At 38.9% G+C, this 25,861-nt stretch overlaps 1 protein-coding gene across 4 annotated transcripts in view; it reads right to left on the minus strand.

The window, feature by feature from the left end:
- The window catches only part of PLS1 (plastin 1), a 77,983-nt gene continuing 52,122 nt past the window's right edge, over positions 1-25,861 (minus strand). For 3 of the 4 annotated variants that reach the window (XM_089509105.1, XM_089509106.1, XM_089509107.1), the window contains exons 10-17: positions 25,509-25,704; positions 23,464-23,484; positions 13,951-14,029; positions 13,068-13,182; positions 10,009-10,142; positions 7,377-7,500; positions 5,831-5,955; positions 1-2,050 (exon numbers count right to left, since the gene is read on the minus strand). In XM_089509105.1, the coding sequence (XP_089365231.1) occupies positions 1,915-2,050; positions 5,831-5,955; positions 7,377-7,500; positions 10,009-10,142; positions 13,068-13,182; positions 13,951-14,029; positions 23,464-23,484; positions 25,509-25,704 (930 nt within the window). In that variant the 3' untranslated portion in view covers positions 1-1,914. The remainder of the gene's footprint in view (positions 2,051-5,830; positions 5,956-7,376; positions 7,501-10,008; positions 10,143-13,067; positions 13,183-13,950; positions 14,030-23,463; positions 23,485-25,508; positions 25,705-25,861) is intronic. The other variant, XM_089509108.1, reaches the window with a different exon arrangement.

A 25,861-nucleotide genomic window follows, 5' to 3' on the forward strand; every position in this document is an offset into this window, starting at 1 on the left:
TTTATTTCAGATATAGTGCAGGAAATCCATATTGTCCATTTCATTTTCTGATACACATTTGTATTCACTATTTTATAGCTATTACATAAGGCCTGTGACTTTATGTGTCCATCCTGCAGTCTAATGATTTGGCTTTGAATGAAATGGAACAAAAAGTAGAACCTGGAAGGGTGGAGAGAGACCATACTGAGCTTAAAAAGTTATTTTTAAGATTAATTAATGAATTAAGATGAAATAAACTGGATTGCCTGCATTTACTCTCAGAATATGAGCCTTTTTAATAGCCTACAGTAATCAAATGAGTTAATGCATCTTTCCTATAAAAAACAACAATAGAAAATTCATTCCAATTAAAAACATTTACAAGAAAGTACATCAAATATATAGGGAGGCCCCAGACTGAACTCACCATATGCCTTTATTGCTTTTTAATATGACATGTTTAGAAGTTCAAATATTTACCCTCATTGCAAGGCTTGATACAAACATAAATTATTGCCATTGTTATATTTGTGCTTATTTAGTTTTATTCTAGACCATAAGCCATAATATGTTGGTTTTCCCCCCTTAGTGAACAGTCATTCGATATTACAAATAACTACAGCAAAATCTCAATAGAGGATGTTCATATTTAAAATAACTGTTTTGAATAAGTAGCAGGCTCTGGCTATAATACCAGTGTGGCAATCACTATTAATCAGTTATCTTTCCAGAGTTCAAGATTCAGTGGTTAAGAGGCAAGAAGTTATGATAGGAGCACCACTATTGCTAGCAGAACTGAAGTTGCACTGATGCAAGATAAAACCACTACATCTCTCAACCCTGGCCCACCATGAAGAGGATACAGAAAAGAATTAACAAAACCTGCACAACTATCATAATCTATAGATATCTGAGAAACATTTACAGTTGAATAAACAAAAGCGACCACTTGGGCTAACATAACTGTACCGCATCCCATTCTTTGACCATGGGTAAGGGGCTGGACGTGGACCAAATGATCACATGCTCAATCTTTTCCAGAGCAAATTCCCTTCATCCTTTCACCCTCCTCTACTAGTCTCATCCATGATTAAGGCTCATTGTCATTGCCAGGTCCATGTGAAGCCAGCTTCCAACTATAGTTTCTAAGCTCTGATTAAAATCAATTATGATTAACAAGGATTCTGACATAGCTGTTAACCATGAGTAAGGCCAACAGTAGATGGGTGATTGGAAACTGTGCCACAATATGCAGGGTCTTCCAATAGGGGAAGTCACAACCTGCATTTCATACTCATACCCAAGGGACAAAGTGTGCTACAGTTAAAATGGCCATCCTTTTAAAAATTATTTTTATTTTCCAAGTACAATAGTAACCAGAAATAAAATAGCTTAAAAGGTTAACAAGTTTCCTTACCATGTAACTCCAACAAGTGAAACTTGCCCTAAACAATAAAACAGCACCTCTCAGATTAATCAACTGAAATTTTCACTAATTAATTTACCAGCTAAACCAATTAATGGAACAGTACCAAATTCCATAACGTTTCATATGCAGTAATGCATGTTAATAACCCAGGGGAAAAAATTATTTCACAGCTGTTCCCAAAATAACATTTTAATCCAGATCAATTTTGCACTAAGAAAACAGCATGTGTCATATTTATTTTAAAGACCTATTTAACATAGTAATTTTACCTATGTTTATTGTGGTATTCTTAGTAATATTAGCTCACAAGTTACTGATACAATATAAAATGTTTCAGATGAAACCTTAAATATAAACAATTATTTTTAAATAATCTCTCTATACATCTCCACATTTGTATATGTATACATTATCTCTGTTTTACAGCTAATAAATGTAGTTAGTCTGTAAACAATGAGGCATTCATTGTGTTTATCATGGCAGAATATGAAAAAAAATCTTCTTCATTTAATTTTGTTCAGTCCTTTTCCCATCAAACATGCGAAAACTGTCATAACCATTTTTGGCTTCACTTCTACCAAGTCATCTGGCAGGGCATATATACAAGCACCAATTTTCCGAGCAACTGAAATAGCATATCTTAAAGAGAGAAAAGAAAAGACATATTATTAACCCAGCATCACTAAAATGATGAGACTGAATCATATTATTCTATTCGGCTATATTCAGTGAGGGCTTTGACTTGTTGGAAAGTGCTTTTCTTTGGCAAGTTTTGTTGTTGTCAACTACCATCAAATTGACTTCGACTTATGGCAACCCTATGAATGTGAGACCTCCAAGTCACTCTATCATCAACAGCCGTGATTGGGTCTTGTAGAGACTCAGAGTTGTGGCTTCCTTGATTGAATTTTTTGCTGTTGCTGTTGTGTGCCTCCAAGTCATTTTTAACTTATGATGACCCTGAGGCATACCTATCATAGGGTCTTCTTGGAAAGTTTCTTCACAGGGAGTTTGCCATTGCCATCCTTTGAGGAATGTAACTTGCCAAAGGTCACCCTGTGGGTTTTTATGCTCAAGTGGAGATTTAGACCCTGGTCACCAGAGTCATAGTCCACTACTCTGTCCCTCTATAGTGCTTTTCCTTTTGCTTTCTACCCTACCAAGCATTATTATCTTTTCTAGAGAATCACACCTTCTCATGATGTGTCCAAGTTAGGGTACCCAATTTTCACCAGTTCCTACAAAGCTACTGTAGTCGTCCATCATCTCTCACTGAGTTCTCACCAAAGCCCCGCAACATTCAGGAGCAGCTTTTCAGAGGGGCCACACAGTAACATAGCCATATTTTCCTCTAAATAAATAATGCTTAACAAAAGCAGGTGGTGGCAAACATTTAGCATAACTACTTTCTTTGCATATAGATTTACAGTGTTTCAAACAACTTAATGTTTGAAACAACCCTCTTTTATTTATTAAGTTTAGGTAATACTGCTTTTCTATATAAAATTTTTGAAGCAGTATACAGCATAAAACCACAGTACACTAATTAGATGTCATTAAAATGTTCTACAATAGTTTTTAAATAAAATAAAAGCCTATACTTTAAATGCACAGAGAAAAGGTTAGTCTTAACCTACTTCGTGAAATGCAGAGAAGGCACCAGACTGTATCACTGGAAGGAGTTCCAAAAGTTCTAGTGTAACAACAGAAAAGTCCCTGTGTTTTGTGGAGGCAACCTAGCTTCTACATACAAGAGTATTTTAGCAGTGTGCTGTCACCAGATCATAATTCTTGGAAGAATTCATATGTGATATCCTGCCAACGCCAATTTCAGTTTTATTTATAAATCGTCTGACATTTTCTATGCACTGATAAAGATAAGGTAACAATGCATTCCCCACAGTCTAGCATATTCAATGTTAATACAGGAAACAGGATAATAAGCAAATTAAAGTACTGTAATAATTCTTCATAAAATTACATCAGTGTAACAGAGACAGGAGAGTTGCTCCTGTTAGCACATGGGGGCAGCATTTTTTATGTTGAAGTTTCCACACTATCTTCTAGGACAGTCTCATGAATGAAGGTATTCAATGCATGAATATCTGTGGCCAGATCTTTATAATCCATAGTCTGCATATACATACAGCCAAAGCTGACAAAATATACTCCAGGAAGAAAAAGTATGAGGTATCACCAATGTACTGAAGATGCTAAACCTAAGAGCCTAGGGGACCTCTCTTGGTGATTTATTGCAGATAATATACACTGACATTATACTAAAGAATTTATTATTATTATTTTCTTATATCCCACCTTTCCCCCAATACAGGGACTCAAGGCAACAAATGTAGTATTTAATATGTCTTTGCAAACCCAAATAGTTAAGATTTCTTCTTGTCAATGTTTTAATAAACTCTAAGGCTGTGCTCATATGTAGCTTGCTGCATGCCAGATTAAGTACTGCATCATTACTGTGGTAGGAAAGGATATAACAAAAAAGAAGAAACTTAACACAAGGGATTTGTGTACTGGATTATGTCACACATATAAATCCTGTTAGCCCCCTTCCAATTAGTAAGAAGGCGCCTGGGATAATTTCCACAATGTTCGTAGTTGTAAACACGCTAAATCAGTGTGCTCAACATTTCAGATATGATCCAATATACGAAACTCACTCGCAGAAGCAGGGTAGCCTGACATGGTAACATGGGTTTGACAGACAAGAGAGCATTTCATTAGTTTCATAAAGCTCTCACTGTGAATTAAGATACAGGCAGACAGATATGAATGAGTAGGCATATATCTGCCAGTTAAAAATAAAAAGACATAAAGGGGTCAGTAGCACCTTTGAGAGTAACTGGGAAGAAGAAATTTCTAGCATAAACTTTCACGGATATGGACACAGTGCAATTAATCAGACTTTGTATTAGATGAAGAGAACTGTGCCTGTAAAAACATATGCCAGACCTTTCTTCTTCCCAGTTAAGTCTCAAAAGTGTTACTAAGTGCTACACTGAAACCTGGTGGGATCATCACTGAAACCTGGTGGGATGAATCTCATGATTGGAATGTGGAAATAGAGGGGTATAACCTTTTTAAGAGAAATAGGCCAAACAGGAAAGGAGGAGGAATAGCACTATATGTCAGAGATATTTACACCAGCGAAGAGATCCAGGACATCAATCATGGAAGCCAGGTGGAGAGCATCTGGATAAGAATCAAAGGAGAGGGAAACAACAAGGATGTTATGGTGGGAGTCTACTACAGACCGCCAAGTCAGACTGAGGAATTGGATGATATCTTTCTAGAACAGATGACCACACAGTCAGAAAAGAGAGATGTAGTAGTGATGGGCGACTTCAACTACCCGGATATTTGCTGGAAGTCAAACTCAGCAAAATCCTCAAGGTCTAGCAAATTCCTCACTTGCCTGGAAGACAATTTCAGACACATGGCTGAATGAAAGTACATGTGAAAGGGATCTAGGAGTCCAAGTAGACGATAAGTTGAACATGAGTGAACAGTGCGATGTGGCAGCTAAAAAGGCCAATGCAATTTTAGGCTGCATCAATAAAAGTATAGTGTCTAGATCAAGAGAAGTAATAGTGCTCTGGTCAGGCCCCACCTGGAATATTGTGTCCAGTTCTGGGCACCACAATTGAAAAAGGAGATTGAGAAACTGGAGCGTGTCCAAAGGAGGGCGACTAAAATGGTGAAAGGTCTGGAAACCTTGCCCTATGAGGAACGACTCAGGGAGCTGGGGATGTTTAGCCTGGAGAAGAGAAGGTTAAGAGGTGATATGATAGCCCTGTTTAAATATTTGAAAGGATGTCATATTGAGGAGGGAGCAAGCTTGTTTTCTGCTGCTCCAGAGAACAGGACCCGGAACAATGGATGCAAGCTACAGGAAAAGAGATTCCACCTCAACATTAGGAAGAACTTCCTGACAGTAAGGGCTGTTCGACAGTGGAACACACTCCCTCAGAGTGTAGTGGATTCTCCTTCCTTGGAGGTCTTTAAACAGAGGCTGGATGGCCATCTGTTGGGGATGCTTTGATTTGGATTTCCTGCATGGCAGGGGATTGGACTGGATGGCCCGTGCGGTCTCTTCCAACTCTATGGTTCTATGATTCTATGAAATGCTTAATAATTTTTTATGCTAAAACAAACTAGCATGGCCATCTCTTTGAATAGTGCTGAACATGTTGATTAATCTGAGAGTAAAGGCTCTATTCTATGAAAATGAAGGTCTTAGAAAATGTTAGTTTTTAGATTTCCACAGCATTCTGTTTTGTTTTTGATGTAACAGAGTAGCTAATCCTCTGGTATTACTTACTATAGCTAGTCATATACACCTTTAGTTGTATCAGTGCCTTTATGTTTGATAAAGGAAGAAAATGTGCCATAGTGACTTACTTAGCATTATTCAGCTTGTCTGTTTCAGTAAGATTTTCCCTCTTGACCATTTCTGGACGAACTGCTTTTGGTGCAATGGCATCTATTAAATCTAGTACAGGCAAACTAGTGCTTATGGATTTGTCCTGAAAGGAGAAGAATTCAAATGTTTCATTATTTATTTATGTATTTATTTATTTATTATCTTGAACACACTAATCAGTACTTTTGCTGTACTTTTGACTTTCCTCATGGACATATAAATCCCAGTGAGAGTATGCACTGATTGCTGGATAGTGAATGGACATAAAGCTGCATGTGTTCCATTGAGAATTGTCTCATATTCTCCTTTATAAAAACTGATCTTTTATTATCCCCCCCCCCCTTTTCATCCAGATGTCAGAGATGAATATCTCCATCACAAATATGTGACATAAGAAAATAAATTTCTTGCATTTGTACTTCCATATGTTTGCATTTTGGTCTTGTTGACTTTCATCTGTAATTAGGATTTTCTTCTGCTTGTGTATAAATGGAATAATCTGTTTATTTCTGGAAATCCAATACTACTTTGAACTTGCCCTGAGCTTTACATTTTGCTCCTAGGATACTGACATACACTTCCTTCCTGACTTACAATAGAGGGTAGCACTGCAGTAGTCACCTCCCAACAGCTACAGCAGATACGCAGTCTAGTTCATAATGTCAAGTAGCCAGTAGGAGGTGCCACAGAATGATGTAATTATATTTGTTCCTTGGCAATATTACTGTATTTTTGTTCAGTTGAACACCGTTATGATTTTCAGATTTGTTCATATGTTAAGTGCTACCAAGAACATTGTGCACTTGAATCCAAACTTATGCAACTCAAGAAATCTATATTCCAGAAAACCACTTTGTGGATCATATCAATTCATGATTTAGTATTTTTCTGTCACTTTATGTGTCGGAAGAATTCCATAAGGCTACAAAAAAAGAACCCAAATATCAAACAATTTTTACTGAAGACTGCACATCTGGGTTTTCAGTTTTCCCCCCAGATTTGTGATATAAATTACTGTTCAGTCTCAAATTACATGCAGGACAACTGGAGATGACTCTTTGTTCTAGCTAAATCGGTAAATGCAGCTAATTGTACAGTTACACATGCTTCTCCTACTGAAGATAGTATGTACTTTAAAAAGTGTTCTAAACCCTCAATATTGAATTGAAAGACAATTAACACTGTCTATGTAGAAAACAATAAAAAAAGTTTCAGGTTGTTTATTATGTTTAAATTCTCCTATCATATGTCTAAACTTTCTGTTTTCCACTAGGTTTTTTTTCCCTCCCTCTATTAAACAGAGAAATGCAGAGGAAAGTACAAGGGACCTTTACAAAGACTCTTATGACACTTGAAAATTATTGCGTTTTATTTGCAGTCCACAAAATCATATACACTAAGGAATATAAGGGAGAACTAATGTATTGCTCTACTATAAATCTAATTTCATAAAAAAGGTAATCTAATTAATTTACATTTTTCTCCCCCCCCCATTTTTTTTTTTTTTAGTAATCTCTTCATTACCTTGAAGCTATTTATTGAAGTGGTCTTATCTGCATTTGCAAGAGTCTGATTCACCCATTTAATAATTATGTCATCATTTACTTTCTCCCCCTCTCCAAGGTCTGATAGTACATTCAATGTGTATCTGCAATAGAAAGGACATAGTGTTTGCAACTGAGAAGGAAACATAAAATTCCCCAGTAATTCATATTATATATTTAAATAATTATAAAATACTGTTCTTAGACAAAGAAATCTGTAGAGGATGTAACTGCACTGGAAATGGGGAACATAGATAATTCAACACAAAGCTAAAAACAAGCCAGGACTTTATTGAAGTTGGTGTAACAATACTAGCACAGCATAGGGACTCAAATGTAAGCCAATCAAAGTACTATCCAACACAACTACAGGGGAACAAATAGACCAGAGATAATCTTAGTTCGGCCCCTATTTCCATCTTCTGTTGCAAACCCATCCTACCTGGGTTTTTTTCTCTTTGGGTTCAAAAGAAGTATGTGCTCATGACTGCAAATTGACTTAAGCTTGATAAAGCCCCCAATAGTCTACTTAAGGACTTCTCTTAAAAGTCCATGGTTCCCCCTTACCATTCTATTCCAAATTGTAAATCTTATTAATCTACAATGGTAATCTTAGGGTTTACCATATTTGTTCTACTTTCAATTTACTCCTTTCTTGTACTACTTGTACTACTACTTTCATTGTATTATTTGTCTTATGTATTATTTCTCTTACATAGGCCACAAACCATAGGCCACAAACCATGTTGTCCTCCCAATGAGCTCTACAGTACAGTGGTACCCCGGGATACGAATTGATCGCGTTACGAAATTTCCGGGGTACGAAAAAGTTAGATTGGAAAAAACTGTTCCGGGTAACGAAAGATTTTTCGGGTTACGAAATTCATTTCGGCGCGAAATTCAAATCCGAAGCGCGGCTAGCGGCTTTCCAGCGCTAACGGAAAGCCTTTTCGGGTTGCGAAATGTATCGGGTTACGAACGGCGCCGCGGAATGAATTAATTTCGTAACCCGAGGTAGCACTGTACCTCTTGACACCCTTTCTCTCTCTCTCTCTCTCTCCATTCTTTAAAAGACCATGTTCTCCCATGTTTTAACTCATGAACTGTCTTAGCGCTCTCTCGCTCTGTGTGTGTGTGTGTGTATATATATATATTCAGATGCACGCATTATCACTTCCACCCACCGCTCTGACCACATCTCTCCTGTGTTGGCATCCCTTCACTGGCTCCCCCTCCCTTTCCGCATTCAGTATAAGCTCCTGCTGTCGATGTTTAAAGCCCTCCATGGACTGGCCCCTCCTTACTTATCAGACCTTCTTTCTCCTCACCTTCCCACTGGGGCCCTCCGTTCTGGTAGTCAAGGTCTGCTGTCTCAGCCCAGGATTTCCTCTGCCCCATCCCTGATTTGCCCCTTTTCACTTGCTGCCCCTCACTCCTGGAACCTTCTTCCTCCACAAGCAAGAGCCATCACTTCTTTAACCAGCTTCAAAACGGAGTTGAAAACCATCCTGTTCAGAGAAGCCTTCCCAGGCATTGCATAATTGTCGCTTACTATTTGATGTTCTTTTGGTGCCTGTTTATCAAACCATTTCCTGTATTGCTATGTACTGTATATGTATTATCCTACTTGAGAGTATGTATTTTCCCTGGATGAAGATTAACCTTCCATTTTGAAGCCAAGCCCTCCCTCCAGTCCATCTGCCTTGGTCCAGGCCTCGGAGGTAGAGAGGAACCTCTTACCCTTTCCCGCCACCACTCCCTTCTCCTTCTGTGTCATGTCTTTTTAGATTGTAAGCCCGAGGGCAGGGAACCGTCTAATTAAAAAGATTGTATGTACAGCGCTGTGTAAATTTACAGCACTTCATAAATAAAGGTTAATAATAATAAATAATAATATAATAATCTATCTATCTATCTATCAATCTAATTATTCTGAAGCATTTGCATTTTTAAAAAGCAGAAGTGTCTTCATAAAAATGAAGTAACTTTGATGCAGGACACAAGCAAAATATTTTTCATACAGCACTTTAGGCTCTAAAATACAAACTTCCATATTTAGCTTGTGGGACAAATATTCCATTTTCCTGTTTCAGGACTAGTGAGCTTTGAGATGTTAAATCTTCCCATCCTCACAACACAGAGGGAAAAAAAACCACTGCAGTGCTTATATTTAGATACTTAGGTCCAACTCTCTGAAAGGCAAGTAAGGATGAAGTCCAGATATCCTTTCTAGTAAATGAGCCCTTTTAGACACTGCCAACATGCATGGGATTGCACTACACAATCATATTTGGAAAAGTTAAGTTCCTCAACTATATCAATGATTTTTCAAAGCTATTGCCATGTTGTAATGTTTGTCTGAGAAGTGGGAGATTCAGATTTCCACAGAGCCAAAAAATTCACTGAGTAACTTTGCTCACTCACTCTCAACTTTGGTCACACAGTCACCCTCTCTCAACCTGATCTACCAAATTAACAATTTGTAAGGCACCTAACAGCATTTAAATAATTGAAAATAATTATAAATGAAATCTGCAGTGTAGCTGCAAACATATAAAGAAAATATTTTGGTCTGAAAGCATTGTGTTTTGTGAGCTGTAATAACTCCTCACCTTCTCATTAACTGCCAAACCAATGCCAAGGTCAATGTTGGGTTGCCTTCATTCAGGTCCTGTCCACCAATACCGACCAATGAGAATCTAGCCTTTTTCTTTCCCAGTTCCACTGCATAGTTGCAATTTTCAATCTAAAAGTGATAAGTTCATAGAAATGACAAACATATTTCAGATTCAGAAACTACATATATTTTGAACAATTTTACTAAAATTGCAGTTTGGAAAGAACAAATCAGCCACAATACAAGAATAGCAAGAGCATCCTGCACCAACAGATTAGTAAATGTCACCTACAGGCTTGAAAAGCATTTTGGACAAAGGATAATTTGTGACAGTGGACTGAAGTATCACAGGAGGGCATTTAAATATATTTAATTCATTCTTTCAATTAAAAAAGTATTGTAATTGGCTTTGTGCAGAACTATATATTACTTATAAGCTACTAACTTCTACTGAAGTTCAGAGTATATGTTTCTAGTATGCTTGTCCTGAAGATTCAGAATAACAAATCTCCTATTCCAACATGTAATGGACAGAAATAATGTGGAAAAATTGGGATAAGTTCCTACACACACAAAAAGAAGAGTGATTCAACATGTTTCAGCAATTTTTTAAAATCCAAAACTAACAGTATGCACATGTGAAATAAAATAATCAGGTCAGATAAACCTTGTATAAGTAAACAAAAACATTTTGAACCTTCTAAAGAAGACTTGAAGGCTTTTTACAAAATGCATCCAGTCTTCATTTTTCTTATGATTTCCATTTTGGTGGCCAGATTTCTAGATATATGCTTCTTTAACATACTACGAATAGTTGGTGAGTCAAGCTTATTTGAGCTTTATTTATTGCATTGTTTACTGCAGACACACTGATGTAACCCAACAAAGAAAGTCTGTGTTTCTCAATAATAATAATAATAATAATAATAATAATAATAATAATATATTTATTTGTATACCGCCCTGTGGCGAACCAATCCGGGCGGTTGACAACAGTAAATATCACAGAGTAAAATATAAAATTAAAAACATTATAATCCCTCCCCTCCTTATGAAAGTATTAAAAAATATGACAGATTAAAAACACAATATCAAAACATAAAGCATAATTAAAACAAACTAAAAACCCTGGTGTCCCTCTGGAGATCCTCAACCATCACTAAAGATGGGGCCACGAGAGGAAAGAGGGGATCAGGGAGCCCGGGCCGGGATGGTTAATCTGGAAAGGCCTTCCTTCTTTATTCTCCCAGTGCCAAATGTGCTTTTAAAAAAAATTCAGCTAGACAGAGACAAAAAGAAAGGGGGCTGGGGGTTTAAAATGACTTTATAAAAACCAGCTTCTTTGTCCGAAGCTTTGTTAACTCTATTTCAATGCATTCTATTTGAATATCACAATGTCATATAATTTTATATAGCTGAAACTACCAATACTATTAATACTATTGCCAACAGACTGGGCTTTAGCTGGACCAGCAAATCTGTGGTCTGGTTGCCAAATTAGGAGCAAGTCTCAGAATAGAAAAGCTGTCTGTTGCCCTTAAATTTTAAAAACATTATTTGCATATGTATATATTTTTTACACATGCATCGTACTGGGCAGGAAAAGAAAAAGTACTGAATGGGTGCAAAGCACACTTTTTTCCTGCCCCAAAATGGATGCTTCCTTCTCTCTTTTTCCACATCAGTGTGAATATGTATGAAGTGGGGGGTCCAGAGCTGCCATCTTCACTGGCCACCTCTGACCATTTAGCTGTTCTCTGTTCTTGTGGTTTCAGTGCCCCACTCACTTCTGTTTAATAACATTGCCACGGCCATGGCCCTTTTTAGAAATACTCATGCCAGATAGATACTTGGGAAGGATTTCTGGGGTTGGCCTCATTAGTGCCTAAACATCCCCTGGTTTCCTTCCACTTTGGCTTAGTGAGCTCCAGGCAGAGGTGCAGGAATGCTCAGTGGAGACATTTGCATGCACTTCAGTAGAAAAGTGCTTATTTAATGCACCAACCCTGCTGAATTCAATATGCTACTTTCTAGGGCTGTAGAGGCCTCTGAGTGTGGGAAGAATCTCCTGCAGTTTACAGGTAGGTTCAGAATCCTCAGTCTTGCTGGTGAGTTGGTGAGAGTTTCAGAGGGAGAGAGAGACTGAGAAACAGAAACAATGTCTGTATAGCCTTTGGATATTGTTCTGCATGTGTCCATTCTAGATTTTTGGTATTGAGCAAAGGACTGAATAGACTGCAATCCCTTTCCATCTCTGCGATCCTAAGTATGGGATGTGTGTGTATGTTTCTTACATGTTCTTAGTGTGTCCATTTTCATGTCTATTTGGCTTATATGCTTCCCTGATTACATGGTAAATTTGAATTATTTTATAGTTTGTGCTTTGGTCATCTGCTCTGCTATTTACCACCACAACTGTTCTGAGTTTTCTCCCATGGATGCATTCACTGCCCTGGGCACTAGTATCAGGGATGTAGCTAGCATTTGATTGATAGGGCTTTCGGCTGTCAGGGTCTCCTGCCACTGCCTTCTCTCCCTAATCACAAGATACAAACAGTGACCACAACTGGTGCCCATATATACTTATTGCAACAAACCACTGAGCTAATAACAACCTTTACAGCAATTCTCACCTGCAAAAATGGATAAATGTTTTCTACATAATGCATGTATAGAACTGACCTGTGAAATGGTTTATTTTTCTTGAGTAATTTTGCAGACATTTTGGACTAAGTGCTTAGCATTCCTGAACATCTGGCCATACTGAATGGAGCTGATATGAGTTAACTACCAAAGTATCTTTAAAGCATTAGGTTAGGCTTGGTTAAGGCTCATGATTCATTCACTTTTACTCCAAATTATCTTCTAATTTTCTGGTTTCTATCTGAAGATGCCCAATAGGTTGTTGGGATCTTACACACACACACTCACAACCATCCTAATAAGTTATTTAAGCAAAGGTTATAACAATTAAGGATACCAATTCAATTTATATTAATATACTCCAATGATTAATGGTTATTGTAAATTCTAATACAGATTTTTTTTACCAACCTTTTTCATGTTCCCCCCATGAGCAGGATATGGTGGTTTGTTAACATGATTCCATTCTACCGGTACACGGATCATTTCATACAGCTGAAAGATTACTAAAGCATCCGCAAGGTCACTGGTCAAAGTGCAGAGAAAGGATGGGGGGAAAAGATCTTTACAAGACTATCCATAGATGAGCCAACAGGGTGCTCAGTAAATTATTGTCATGTTCAGTTTCTAACTCGCCTATATTTTTTCATTACTTAGCATCACCTCATGTATTAATAATACTGCTCCAAATTATTGTGTTATCATCAATCATTGAAATACGAAATCTTATAGATTACACCAGCAGTTGCAAGTGATGATGGGAGATGAAATCCAACTACTTCAGGCAAGCCACATATTTCCTTTCTGTGGGTTACACTGTAAGCAGTAAGAGTATTGCCACCGTTGATCTGAACCCAAATGAAAATCCTCACTAGTGCAGTTGCACTGGATAACGCTGTTGTGCAAGAGTTTACACATCCTCTTGCAGGCGTTAAGAGTGGTGATATGTCGAATCTCTTCTGGCAGGTCATTCCATACTTCCACAATTGCCAATTTTGTACAAACAGTACATCCCATAATCCCTTTCCACTGATTCCTTAACACCTGTCACACAGCTTATGTGATCCTGCACAAAAGGGCCGGAGGAAAGAAGGTAGACACTGGTGGTGCTGTGTTGGTCCCTCAGTATTGATTGTAGGAGCTATGTATTTCAGGGCTTGGCATAACTATACAATCTTAAGCCCCATTTTAAGCACCATGGATGTAAAAGAATGTTTCCTGGCAGATGCTAGTAAAAGATAAATGCATCCTACATTAAAAGGACAAACTGTCAAGAATACTGTAAAAAAATTACCTGTACAAATGGTTAATATAAGGGGTTACACCCAATGAATTCATCCAGTTTCTAAATGTGCGTTCTTCCTTACTTTCCCCTATAGCAAAAAGGTACATAGTGTATTAGAACACACATTTGCGTATTTGATGTTTAATTGCCATTAATCTGCTAGTAAAAAATATTGTATCTTTTCCTGTAGAATGACCTGACAAACTGTCAGCTTTTACATCTGACCTGACAAACTGTCAAAGGCTGGATGGCTGGGTATAAATAGGGAAGGTATCAGAAGGTAGAAGAGATCCCTATCAAAAATATAATTCCTTATGATACAGAAAGATGCAGAAATGCTAGTATACATAGGGTACTTTACTATGTAACTCTATGTAAACCGCTTTGATATTTTTGGAAAAGCGGTATATAAATAAAATTTATTATTATTTGTATTATTATTTGATACTTGTAGATGACAAGGAGTGAAAGATTATTAAAATTATAAAATGAAACCAAGTACAAATGCCTTATTTCTTCTTCGTGGTCTCTGTGAATCACACAAATGGGTTTTTACTGTGCCTGCGCAGTTAGCTCGGAAATTTTTAGAATCTCTAGGCAAAACTTAGTAGCCACCCTCTTTGGGGATAGATTAAGGCCCTATCTTAACACCTGGGCCTCAATAACATCCAACTCTTGGGTATTCAAGACTGTCTGTAGGGGATATACCCTTGAGTTCACTGAGCTCCCTGTCACCGCAGTTTTTTGCCCCACTAACCCTTCAGACACCCTTCTTGACGAAGTGCGCCCACTCTTGGAAAAAGGTGCTATCGAACCTGTGGATCCATTGTGGTCTCGATACTGTTTCTTTTCCTGCTATTTTACTGTCCCCAAAAGTGACTCTGGTCTGAGACCCATCCTGGACTTGCATCAATTAAATACTTTCATTGTTTATTGCCGATTTAGAATGCTAACCCTTGCTACCATTCTGCCACTCTTGCAGAAAGGCTGCTGGTTTGCAACACTCAACCTGAAAGACGCTTATTTCCATGTTGGAATTCGAGAGGCCCATCAGCGCTTTCTCGCCTTCGCCATCAGTACCGAGATGTTCCAATACAGAGTCCTTCCCTTTGGACTGTCTTTGGCACTGAGGGTGTTCACAAAGTGCATGGCACCAGTTGTAACTTATCTATACCAACAGAGGATCACAGTCTTCCCTTATTTGGACGATTGGCTGTTCACCGCCCCATTCCAAGACCAGATATTTCAAGATATCCTCTTACACTTGTTGGGTCTCATGATCAATGTCAACAAGTCTCACCTGAACCCATTCAAGCAGGTGAGGTTAATCGGGATGATACTCGACTCAGAGACATGAATGGCCTATCTCCCAGAAGACAGATACCAGGCCCTTTCCCATGCAGTTTGGGCTTGCTTTCCTAACAGAGAAATACAAGTACGTCTGGTTCAGGTCACGTTAGGCCACATGGCATCGACCACCTCCATGGGTGAGACTTCACCTCAGGCCTCTTCAGTCATGGTTTCTCTCTGTATTCGACCCCGTGTCAGATTCTCCATCCAAGTTCCTCACCGTTCCAAGATCGGTTCAGAGAGCCTTGCGCTGGTGGCTTGAACCCGACAACGTTCGCGTCGGAATGCCCTTTCTGCCTCCGCAGGCAGAGATCACCCTCACCACAGACGCTTCCTTAGAGGACTGGGGTGCCCACATCGTGGTCTTCACAGTCAAGGACAGGTGGTCGCCATCCAAAAAGCAGCTGCACATCACCGCATTGGAGATGCTTGCCGTAGAAAAGGCTCTCAGGTCTTTCCAGAAACTCCTTGCTAGGAGGGTAGTACTTCTCCTGACGGACAACACCACCATCATGTACTACCTGAACAAGCAAGGAGGAACAAAGTCCCAGACGCTTCTGCAAATAACACTTCACATCTGGGATTGGTGCATCCAAAATGCGATCCTACTCCAGTCCATTCACCTTCCTGGAGACTAGAACAACGTGGCAGACCAGTTGAGTAGGTACTCCAACCCTTGCCAAGAGTGGCATCTCCACTCCAAGATAGTAGACTTTCTCTTCCAACTTTTGGGTGAACCAACAATCGGCCTCTTTGCTTCACCCTTCAACACTCACTGTCCAAGATGTTGCTTTCGAATCCAGTCACTCGATTCTCAAGGGGACGCTTTTCAGCTTGAGTGGTCCGGCAAGATAATGTATGTCTTCCCTCCGTTCCCTCTCATCACGAGGGTAGTGTCCAAAATGGTTGCGGACCGGACAGATGCCATCTTTATGACTCCATGGTGGCCGAGACAGCCTTGGTTTGCACCACTTCTCCATCTGTCTTGAAGGATGCTCCTCTATTTGGAGTTCCGGCCCGACCTTCTGTCTCTTCACAATGGGACTGTTCTCCACCCAGACATGGACAACCTCCCGTTGGTGGCTTGGAGGATTCAGAAGCCTTGCCCGAATCCATCTGGACAGTGATCTCGGCAGCACAAAAACCGTCCACGCAACATTCATACCAGTTTAAATGAAAAAAGTTTGTGGACTTTCTTTCTCAGAAAGATGTTCATCCATCCCAAGCATTGGTCTTGATAGTCCTCCAGTTTTTGATGTTCTTGGCAGATTCGGGACTCTGTCTGAACTCCATTAAGTGCTACTTGTCGGCGATTTGTTCTAAGTTTCATATGGAAGGCAGGCCTTCCCTTTTCAAGGCCCCTTTAGTGAAAAGGTTCCTCCGTGGATTCAACAACCTCCATCCTCGGTACCGATGCCGGCCTGGAGTTTAGCTCTTGTACTGTCCTGCTTGGCATCCAAGCCCTTTGAGCCTATGGCCACTATGGACTTGAGGTTGCTGACCTGGAAAACACCATTCCTTGTGGCCATCACCTCTGCTCGCCATGCACATGAACTCTGTGCTTTACGCATGGACCAACCTTATATCCGTTTCCAGAAGGACAAAGTGGTCCTCCGTACCAACATTACCTTTTTGCCTAAGGTGGTGTCGGCTTTTCACATGAATCAGGACATTGTGCTGCCGACTTTGGCCCTGAACCCGACCACTGAGGCTGAGCGCCAGCTCCATACGTTGGACATTCAGAGGGCACTGGCCTTTTATTTGGACAGAACCTTGGGTTCAAGGCGCTCCGAGCAGGTATTTGTGTGCTACTCAGAGACCAAGAAAGGACTACCTGCGACTGCGCAAAGGTTTTCCAAATGGGTGGCTGGTACCATCCACCTCTACTATGAACTGTCTGGTAGACCTCTTCCAGCTCGGGTTCAGGCCCATGCAACTCAAGCGGTAGCTGCATCCTCCGCTGTTTTGACTGCGGTGCCCCTGGAGGATGTCTGCAAAGCTGTTGTCTGGTCCCAGCCTCTGATTTTCATCAAACATTACAGGCTGAACACCAGGGCTAGACAAGATGCAGCTTTTGGGAGGGCAGTGTTGCTTTCTGGGTTACACTGAGCCTGTCTCTGCATTCAAAATTCACTGTTTCCCTTGATTTCAATTGAACTGCATGATGTTCATGTCTTCACATTGCCATTCTGCATTAATGTTATGAATGTCTTTGACCTTGTTGAAACAGCTAGTTATCTGTTTGAATTCATAGCTTACTTGCTAATTAGCTTACTTGATGTTCACCGCTATGATCTTTGGAATAGCGGTATATAAATAAAACAAATTATTATTATTATTATTACACTGATTCATATGTGTGTGGTTATTGCACCCATTTTTTGAAACTAAACTACTTGAAGTTGTTGCCTTTCAATTTTGGGCTTGAAACCAAACTATTTCACACTGTTTGTGTGATAAATACCACTGCAATTGCATTTTGTCTGCATGACTTTATTGTTGTTTAATAAAGACAATTTGTTTGATCTTATATCTGGTGTCATGACACTCCCTCCTCCACTGACTTTAGCTTGTCAGTCTACCCATTTGTGTGATTCGCAGAGACCACAAAGGAGGAGGACAGGTTGCTCACCTGTAGCGGTATTTCTTTGAGTGGTCATCTGCGAATTCACACAAATCCCGCCCGTCCTTCCCTCAGTGTGCTGCTCATTATTGCTGTTTTTGCTGTCGCTTTTTGCACGGCTTACTTGGAACCGGACAAGAAAGGGTCCAACAGGGGCATTATATGGGATGGGCAGAGCTACTGCCAAAAAGTTGCAAACTAAGTTTTGCCTAGAGGTTCTAGATGTTTCTGAGCTAACTGCGCAGGTGCAGTAAAAACCCATTTGTGTGAATTCGCAGATGATCACTCAAAGAAATACCATTACAGGTGAGCAACCTGTCCATACCAATCCTGCTCCAAAGAGTCTAGTATATAAATGTGGGGTAATCCTTCTTTTTCCTAAAATAACTATTTTGGCAGAGAAGCAAAGAGTTGTGGAAGGCCACAAGCTGCATTCTGAATATATGTCTTCTGAGTCTAAGCCCACTACTCAATCCACTACACCAAACACAAGCTCAATAATATTACAGTATTTACATAGAGTTTGTCAATGCCATGTTAACATTATACTACATATTGTCACCTCCCTTTTCCCCATAACAGACCATTTCCTGTCAGTACCTCTCAGAAGTAGTGGCACTGCTATTTGACAATTAAAGGTTCTGCACAAGAAAACAGCTAGTTGAAAGGATGCAGAACACATATCGGCTGGCATCCTATTGGTTAGTCCCAACTGGAGTAGATCCATTCAATCAAATGTTAAATGGTAAGCCACCACATAGATAAATCTAATTAATTCAATGGGTCTAGTCAAGTCAAGATTAAAAGAGAATTTAGACAATTTAGTGTTAAGGAAGAAACAAAGTAACGTAGCACAAAACTGCACAAACAGTACTTCTAGCTGTTCTGTTCCAGACAAAGTTTAACTACAACGAAAACAGGCATAATCCAAAGTATTTGGCTTAATATCACAGGAAATGAAATTCTCTGTGGAAATATCCTAATGAAAATACAGCCTTAATTCATAAACTTTAACTCTGGAGGTTCTGTTATGAATTAAATTATGTAGCATGTGGTTTTCACAGTACTGAACTGTTCTCACTATTTTGGCCACTGGCATCTCAGTGGGTTTCTATAGTTGGGTCTATGTGTGCAGAAGAACAAGCTGGGAATGAGATGGTAGAGATCTGAGAAAAATAGCTGATTGCACCATTTCAAACTGGAGGTAAAGGATCACATTTTTAATGCTCTTTTGAAAAATTCCCTGCAGACAGAAAATTAGAATGGGGAACTAACTGCACTAGGAGCACTTTCCTGGATGGACATTTTTTTATTTGCAGGTTGGAAGTTTTACATTAGTGGGCGTTCATACGTACAGTCGGCCCTTCTTATATACTGATTTTTTTATACATGGATTCAAGCATCCATGGTTTGAAAATGTTCCAAAAAAGTATAAATTTCAAATATCAAACCTTGATTTTCAATTTTTTTATAAGGGACACCATTTTGCTATATCATTTTATTTAATGGGACTTGAGCATCCATGGATTTTGTTATACATGGGGATCTTGGAACCAAACCCCAGCATATAACAAGGGTCCACTGTAGTTCCATTTTCTGTAGCCTGAAATGATATTATTATCATTCTGCAATTTGTGTAATTTCATTCTGCTATATTGTCCTAAACTCCAGTGTTTATAGCAAAGGAATATATCTCTTTCAAAATTTCCTCCTAAATGTCAGTTATATATCTTTTAATTTATTACTAACAAGCATGAATGACCTTTTCAGTCATTCATGCTTGTTAGCAAATTCATTTATCTATACCTGACACTATCACACATTATCATATAAAATGTTTAAATTGTTTTTAAAAATCTGCACCAATAATAGTACAATGCCATACATGTCTGCTCCTCAAAAATAAGACCCAGGTAAGTGGGAACAGAAGAGAAACCTAAATCAATGACATGTGAATGTGTAGACATTAGTTCCTACGCAAAGCAGCATATCTGTATGTTTCTTTTTTTACTTTTCAGCATAATTTAATTATTTCGATATTTGGTGGAGGAAACAAAAAATAAAGCAACTTTTATGCACAAGTTTTATATATGCAGAGCTCTATAAAACGTCTCTGCACATGGCAGATTGGTTTGTGATACTCAAATTCAGAGGTATTCTTTATCCAGCTGTTTACTTATGAGAAAAAAAGTTTATAAAAACTGGTCCACTATCAATGGCCCAACAGCCATAATGTATGTAGGGTCAACAATTAAGGTGAGTTTTTAACATTTGTATGAAATAAAAATCTGACTAATTGAAATATATTTTGAACATTTTAAGACAACCAGCAAATGCTTCCAGCAAAGCTTATTACAGAAAGCATAGAAGTGTGCTAAAGGAAGTATTCATAGATGCTAAAGGAAATATTCAGCAATTTCATTCACACTGAGAATTAAAATGGCATGCTGAACAATGCCAGAAAAAAACCCACTCTAGACAAATAGGAGCAATAGCGTGCAAGTTGAAAGAATGCAATTTTGACTAAAAGGAACTGTGGAACTAAAAATAACACACTATATTTAATATGCCACTCTAAATAAGATTCTTTGTTATAAAGGACATTAGAATTGTTAGGCTTTCAGATGGTTGAAAACTGGACAGCATTTCATTATGTTCCCCTGCCCAGTCTCTCTCTTTTTCATTGACTTGGTTTCATTGTCCAAAAGATACCTTCTGGGAATATATGTTATTTTTTATGTGTCAGAAGGGTAAAATAATGGGAAAATCACAGAAACTGGGGCACGTGTACATTTCTTTTCTGTAGCCATCAAATTATGTTGCAATGTATTATACTGAGAGAATAAGCAAGAAGGGACATGAGCTACATGACAAATCTCTCTCTCTCAAGTTAGCAGACTGTGTACAATAGAAATGCCAAAGTATCTTCAGGCAGAATTTTACTTGTGACATTTCTTATGACTGAAAAACGTTTTGTCCTTCAGCAATACAAATGCTAACATTGGAGCAACAGCCTGCCTTACAGTGACTTTCTCTGAAGAGGCCAGCCACAGATGCTGGCGAAACGTCAGGAAGAAACTCTGCTAGAACATGGCCACATAGCCCGAAAAACCCACAAAAAACTAAGCCTGCCTTACATTTCTATACAGTATTTGATGGGTAAGTCACAATTTCTGAAATCTCAAACATTCCTCTTTCATGGCTGTTCACACATTGTATAGTCAATTGATCTGATTTACATTAATGAAACAGACAAACAGGTTTACAACAGAATTCTCTGTCTTGGAGGGTCATGTCAATTGAGCATAGCCAAAGAGAGGAACTCAAATCCTGCAAAAGGTGGTTCTGGCCAGTTACACATGCCTTAGTTGCCTTCATATTAGAATATTACACTCCACTAGTACATTGAAAAGACCTCAAAAAGTGCAGCTGGTGCAATATATAGTGGCCAGAATTCTTTGAAATTTCTACTTTGTCTCTGACTACTTTGAATTCTTTGAAACGTCTACTGATCTGGTACTACCTGCCCAAGCTCAGTATTAGTACACTCGTCCCTCCACATTCGCTGGGATTAGGGGCACAGGACCCCCGTGAATGTGGAAAACCCAGTTGGTGGCAGTTGGAATTGTGCAGCTCCACAGTGACTGCTGAACTGCAGCACCCATCGATGCTTGCTAGAGCTGCTAGGAATTGAATTGAGCTTGGAAGCAAAGCAGAAGCCAATGGAGTTGATACAAGACCACCAACATGTGCTCTCTAAAGCACACACAATCTGGTTGTGGTACTTTGCACAAGCTGTAGTCCTGAATACTCTTCTACACAAGTTCCACACAAAGTGTACTACAGTAGTCTAATTAGGAGGTAAGGAAGGCATGAACCTTTGTGGCTAAATCAGCCCTCCTTAAGAGGCACATCTGGTACACCAACTAAAGCTGAGAAAATGCACTTTTGGCCACAGCAGCCACAAGGCCTTCAGATGCACCCTTAATTGCAGCCAGCAACCTATTTGTGGAGCTCTCCTAATCTCTGACATTTTTGTTGACAGCACATGTTTGACTGTATATTGTCAGACACTTAAGAGATTTTAGCTGTGTGTTATCTTTGTGGACCACTGCTTGCTATATCACTTTTTAAAAATGATTTTTATAATTATGTCTTTTAAAAGTATTATATCAAGATTATGTTTGATTGTTGTGAACTGCTCTGCAGGTTCTTCTGGGGGCCAGCAGGTAGTATATGAACATTTATAGAACTGCTTCTATTAAAGTCAGTATATGAATGTTTCTATAAATCAATGTCATTTTATTGTGTTGAATCCAGAGTTGCACTCAGCAGACATCTACTGGTACTGAATGAACTAGCAGGCAACATTTGCCATTTCCTTCTTCCTGCTACATCCTCCTGTAACTACTGAAAAGCTGTTCAAGAAGGTTGCTGGACTCTTCAAAATAATGTCAAAGATGGTGCTGAGGGCTGAGAAGGTTAAAGGGAAATTGGTGGAAATCACAACCTTGTTCCTTTCCTTTAGAGGAGGGGTGGGCAACTGTGGGAGGCTAGGGTGCCAAATTAACCATCTATTCTAAAACTTGGAGGGGCATACTCTTCACTGCAACCCTCCACATTTTTTTAAAATTGTACGGGGGCATTTTGACCAGATTTTTAGAGCCTCTCTGCCTTTCAGGTTCTTCCATTTTATGCTCAGGAGAGGCCTTTTTAATAATAGAAAGTGACCAGAAGTCATTTCCAGTTCATTTCTTGGTTTTTTAAAAAAATATTTTTAAAAAGGGTTCTCCAAGGGGTGGAACCATGGCAAAGATGCCCCCATGTCCCATGAGGGCATCTGGGGGTGTTTTAAGACAATTTTAAAGCCCTATATGCATGCCCTGGCATACAGTGGGGGGATACACTCTCCTCGCATTAGAGAGAAGCCTCAACTGGAATCTAGTTCCTTAAATTTAAGGAAGGATGCCTTCTGCTTGTGGAGGGGCACATCTGGATCCAACCCATTTTATTAACAAAATAATTTTCATTAAATTAGAACTCAAGCCCTTTGAGAGAGAGAAGAGTCATTATGCTTTTTTTGTGGGTTTTTTGGGCTATGTGGCCATGTTCTAGAACATAGCCACATAGCCCAAAAAACCCACAAAAAACTATGGATGCCGGCCATGGAAGCCTTCAACTTCATAGTCATTATACTGCTACAGGTATTCATTGTAGACAACAATGAATTCTTCCTATTGAGAAACTTCTGTACCCAATCTCTTGACTATTGCTTTTTGTAAAACTCCAGATCATATCTCCTACAACAGCCCAATTATCTATACAAGCATAGCTTAAGCTGGCATTTATGTGGGATCCTTTTAATGAATGAATGAATGAATGTGATTAATATTATTTCGTCAGTTGTCACGGCATATTAAAAGAAATATAGCAATATAACCAATGCAGGAGAACAGATAGGAAAAGAGCATTCAGAATAATAAAGGGAAGGATGGAGAGAAGGGAGATAAACACATTTACAAGCTAAAGAAAAATACTAAATACAGTACCTACATTAGGAGGGGTCAAATCTGCATTTCATGAAGAAAAATAGGAAAATTATGAATTGTCAGATTATGACAGCTCACCTAAGAAACAACTATCAAGAAATGAATGTCTTCACCATTCATATAATAATATGTGAAATAAACTACGGTCACAAAATAGAGCCTTTGAGGTCCAAACTAGATGAGTTGCTGGGAGATCTGTGATTAATTCTCTATCCACCCTTATCATAACCCACATATACCAAAACAGCCTTGAACTGTATTTGAGGAGTGAATGATTTGTCCTTTTCATCCATGCTGTTTTCCTCATCTAAATTGTCCTACTATTTGTCTCTTGGGTGAAAAATACTTTCTGACTTGGCTTTTATCACACATCGATCTGCCTCATTCACTGGATTTTATGGGAACTTCAAATAACAATGGCCTCTATTCATAACCCTCCTTGGTGAGTGTTTATTTCCCTACCACCCATTTCTTTCCCACAAAACATTTAACTAGAAAAGATAGAAAAGCAGCATAGTGCATTCTAAATGCTAGCACAAGGAGCCCTCCATCTGGAAATGTTCACAGACACCATACAGGTAATGAGGTCTCCCTCTGTGGGGTAAATGGCAGCTTTAGGAGAGCACTTTAGATTAGAAAAAAATGAAAAGGAGGGGAGATGCATGGTTAAATACCCATCCCTTGTGTTGTTCCCCTGAACCAAGTCTATCCCCCTGAAGCAGGAGGAATAGTCAACAAGTCCCCCAGTGCTGTCTAATTTGGACCAGAGGCTAGACAAAGCACTGCCAATAACGTTTCAGTTAAAGTACATTTGTGCAGATAGTGCAATCTTTATAACTATTCATATTATTTTAAAGAATAGAGGGTATGTTTCATGGCTATAGTAGATGTTGTTTTCAGAGTACCTTTGCATTTAATGTGTATATGTTAATGCAAAAAGCAGTTGCTAGGGGAAAGCTGGGATCACAGCAGGTAGAGAAGATGGCTTTAACCCTTTCTTTTCCTTACTGTGGTCTTGATGAAGCATATTTTTAAAGCTATTTAGATGAGGTAGGGATCACCCACTGGCACCAAACATGTCACACATAGAGAAAGGAAAGAAATGGAATGCAGTAATTGATCAATTAGTGCAGAGCAGTTTCTTCTCATTTCTTTTGAATGCTGGCCAGGTCACAGCTCTAAATAGTCAGCTTCTATGTGCTTAATAATGGACAAATTCTTTTTGCACAGACTGGCCACATATTTGGGACAGATAAATAAAACCCACTCCACACAATGCACAATTAACATAATTGGCTGCCATTGGATGTTATGATGGTTCCTAACTTAGATGGCATGGAAACAGAATGAGATAATTTTACAAAAAGTAAAAAATATCATAGGAAACTGGCCCTGATCATGAATGTTACTTTCATGAACAGAGGGTAACGTGCTTATAAATAGCTGCTAGGTCTATTCACTATTATTTATATCGTGTATATTTCACTTTTCTTATAGACAGTGCACTTGGTCCTCCTCTCCACTTTTATCCTCATAGCAACCATGTGAGGAATGTAAGGGTAAGAGACAAAGACTGGACTTAAATGAACCACTGAGGTTCATGATTTCAAATTGGGTCTTCCAAGTTCTTGTCCAAACTCTTAAAAACTGTAAAAGGGTTGATTATATTTTCATTTCCTGCTTGTAAGTTTTATAGAAGCATCTGGATGGTCACTGTTGAAACTATAAGGCTTAGCTACTAGACAGACCCCTGGATGTGTTCCAGCATGGCTTTACTTATATCTATTTTTACATCACACAGCAGTACTTAGCCAGAGTCTAATTCTCTGTGAAAGTGTCTCTGAAGAAGAATGCCAAGGAAATTCTGAATGGACCTATTGGCTGGATATTATTCAGCTCTAACAGGTATATAAGATACACCCTATTTTTTTTTAATCAATCTTTGTGGCCGTTGGGTCAATTGTGTGGCATCAATTCAGAAAGAAATGCCCACTGTATTTGTAATTGCCTAAGGTGACAAACAATACATGGGGGACAGAACTCACCTTCTAATAAATTGATGTCATATGAAGAGCTTTCAGGCTTTTGTAGGGCAGGGTAGGTGTTAAAGAGGTTTGCTACAAAGGCCATGTTAAGTTTAGGGTTGCCTGCAATCACATCAGTAGGAGTCACAAACTGTTTGCAGCCTAGTTTGTCTGCTTGTTGTAGCATATATTCAGCCCTCTTCAGGTCATTTTCCTCCTAGAAAAAAAATAATCTTAACACTTTTACATGTTTTCATGTAAGATTTATTAGACTTAAAACATTGTTCTAGATGTTTGCTGTTGTTGTTGTGTGTTGTCAAGTCATTTCAGACCTATGCTGACCCCAAGACCCTTTGACAGGGTTTTCTTCGCAA

This window comes from Sceloporus occidentalis, unplaced genomic scaffold, assembly GCF_023333645.1.
Source record: "Sceloporus occidentalis isolate IW3139 unplaced genomic scaffold, rSceOcc1.0.p SCAF_2, whole genome shotgun sequence".
In the NCBI taxonomy this organism is placed as follows: domain Eukaryota; kingdom Metazoa; phylum Chordata; class Lepidosauria; order Squamata; family Phrynosomatidae; genus Sceloporus; species Sceloporus occidentalis.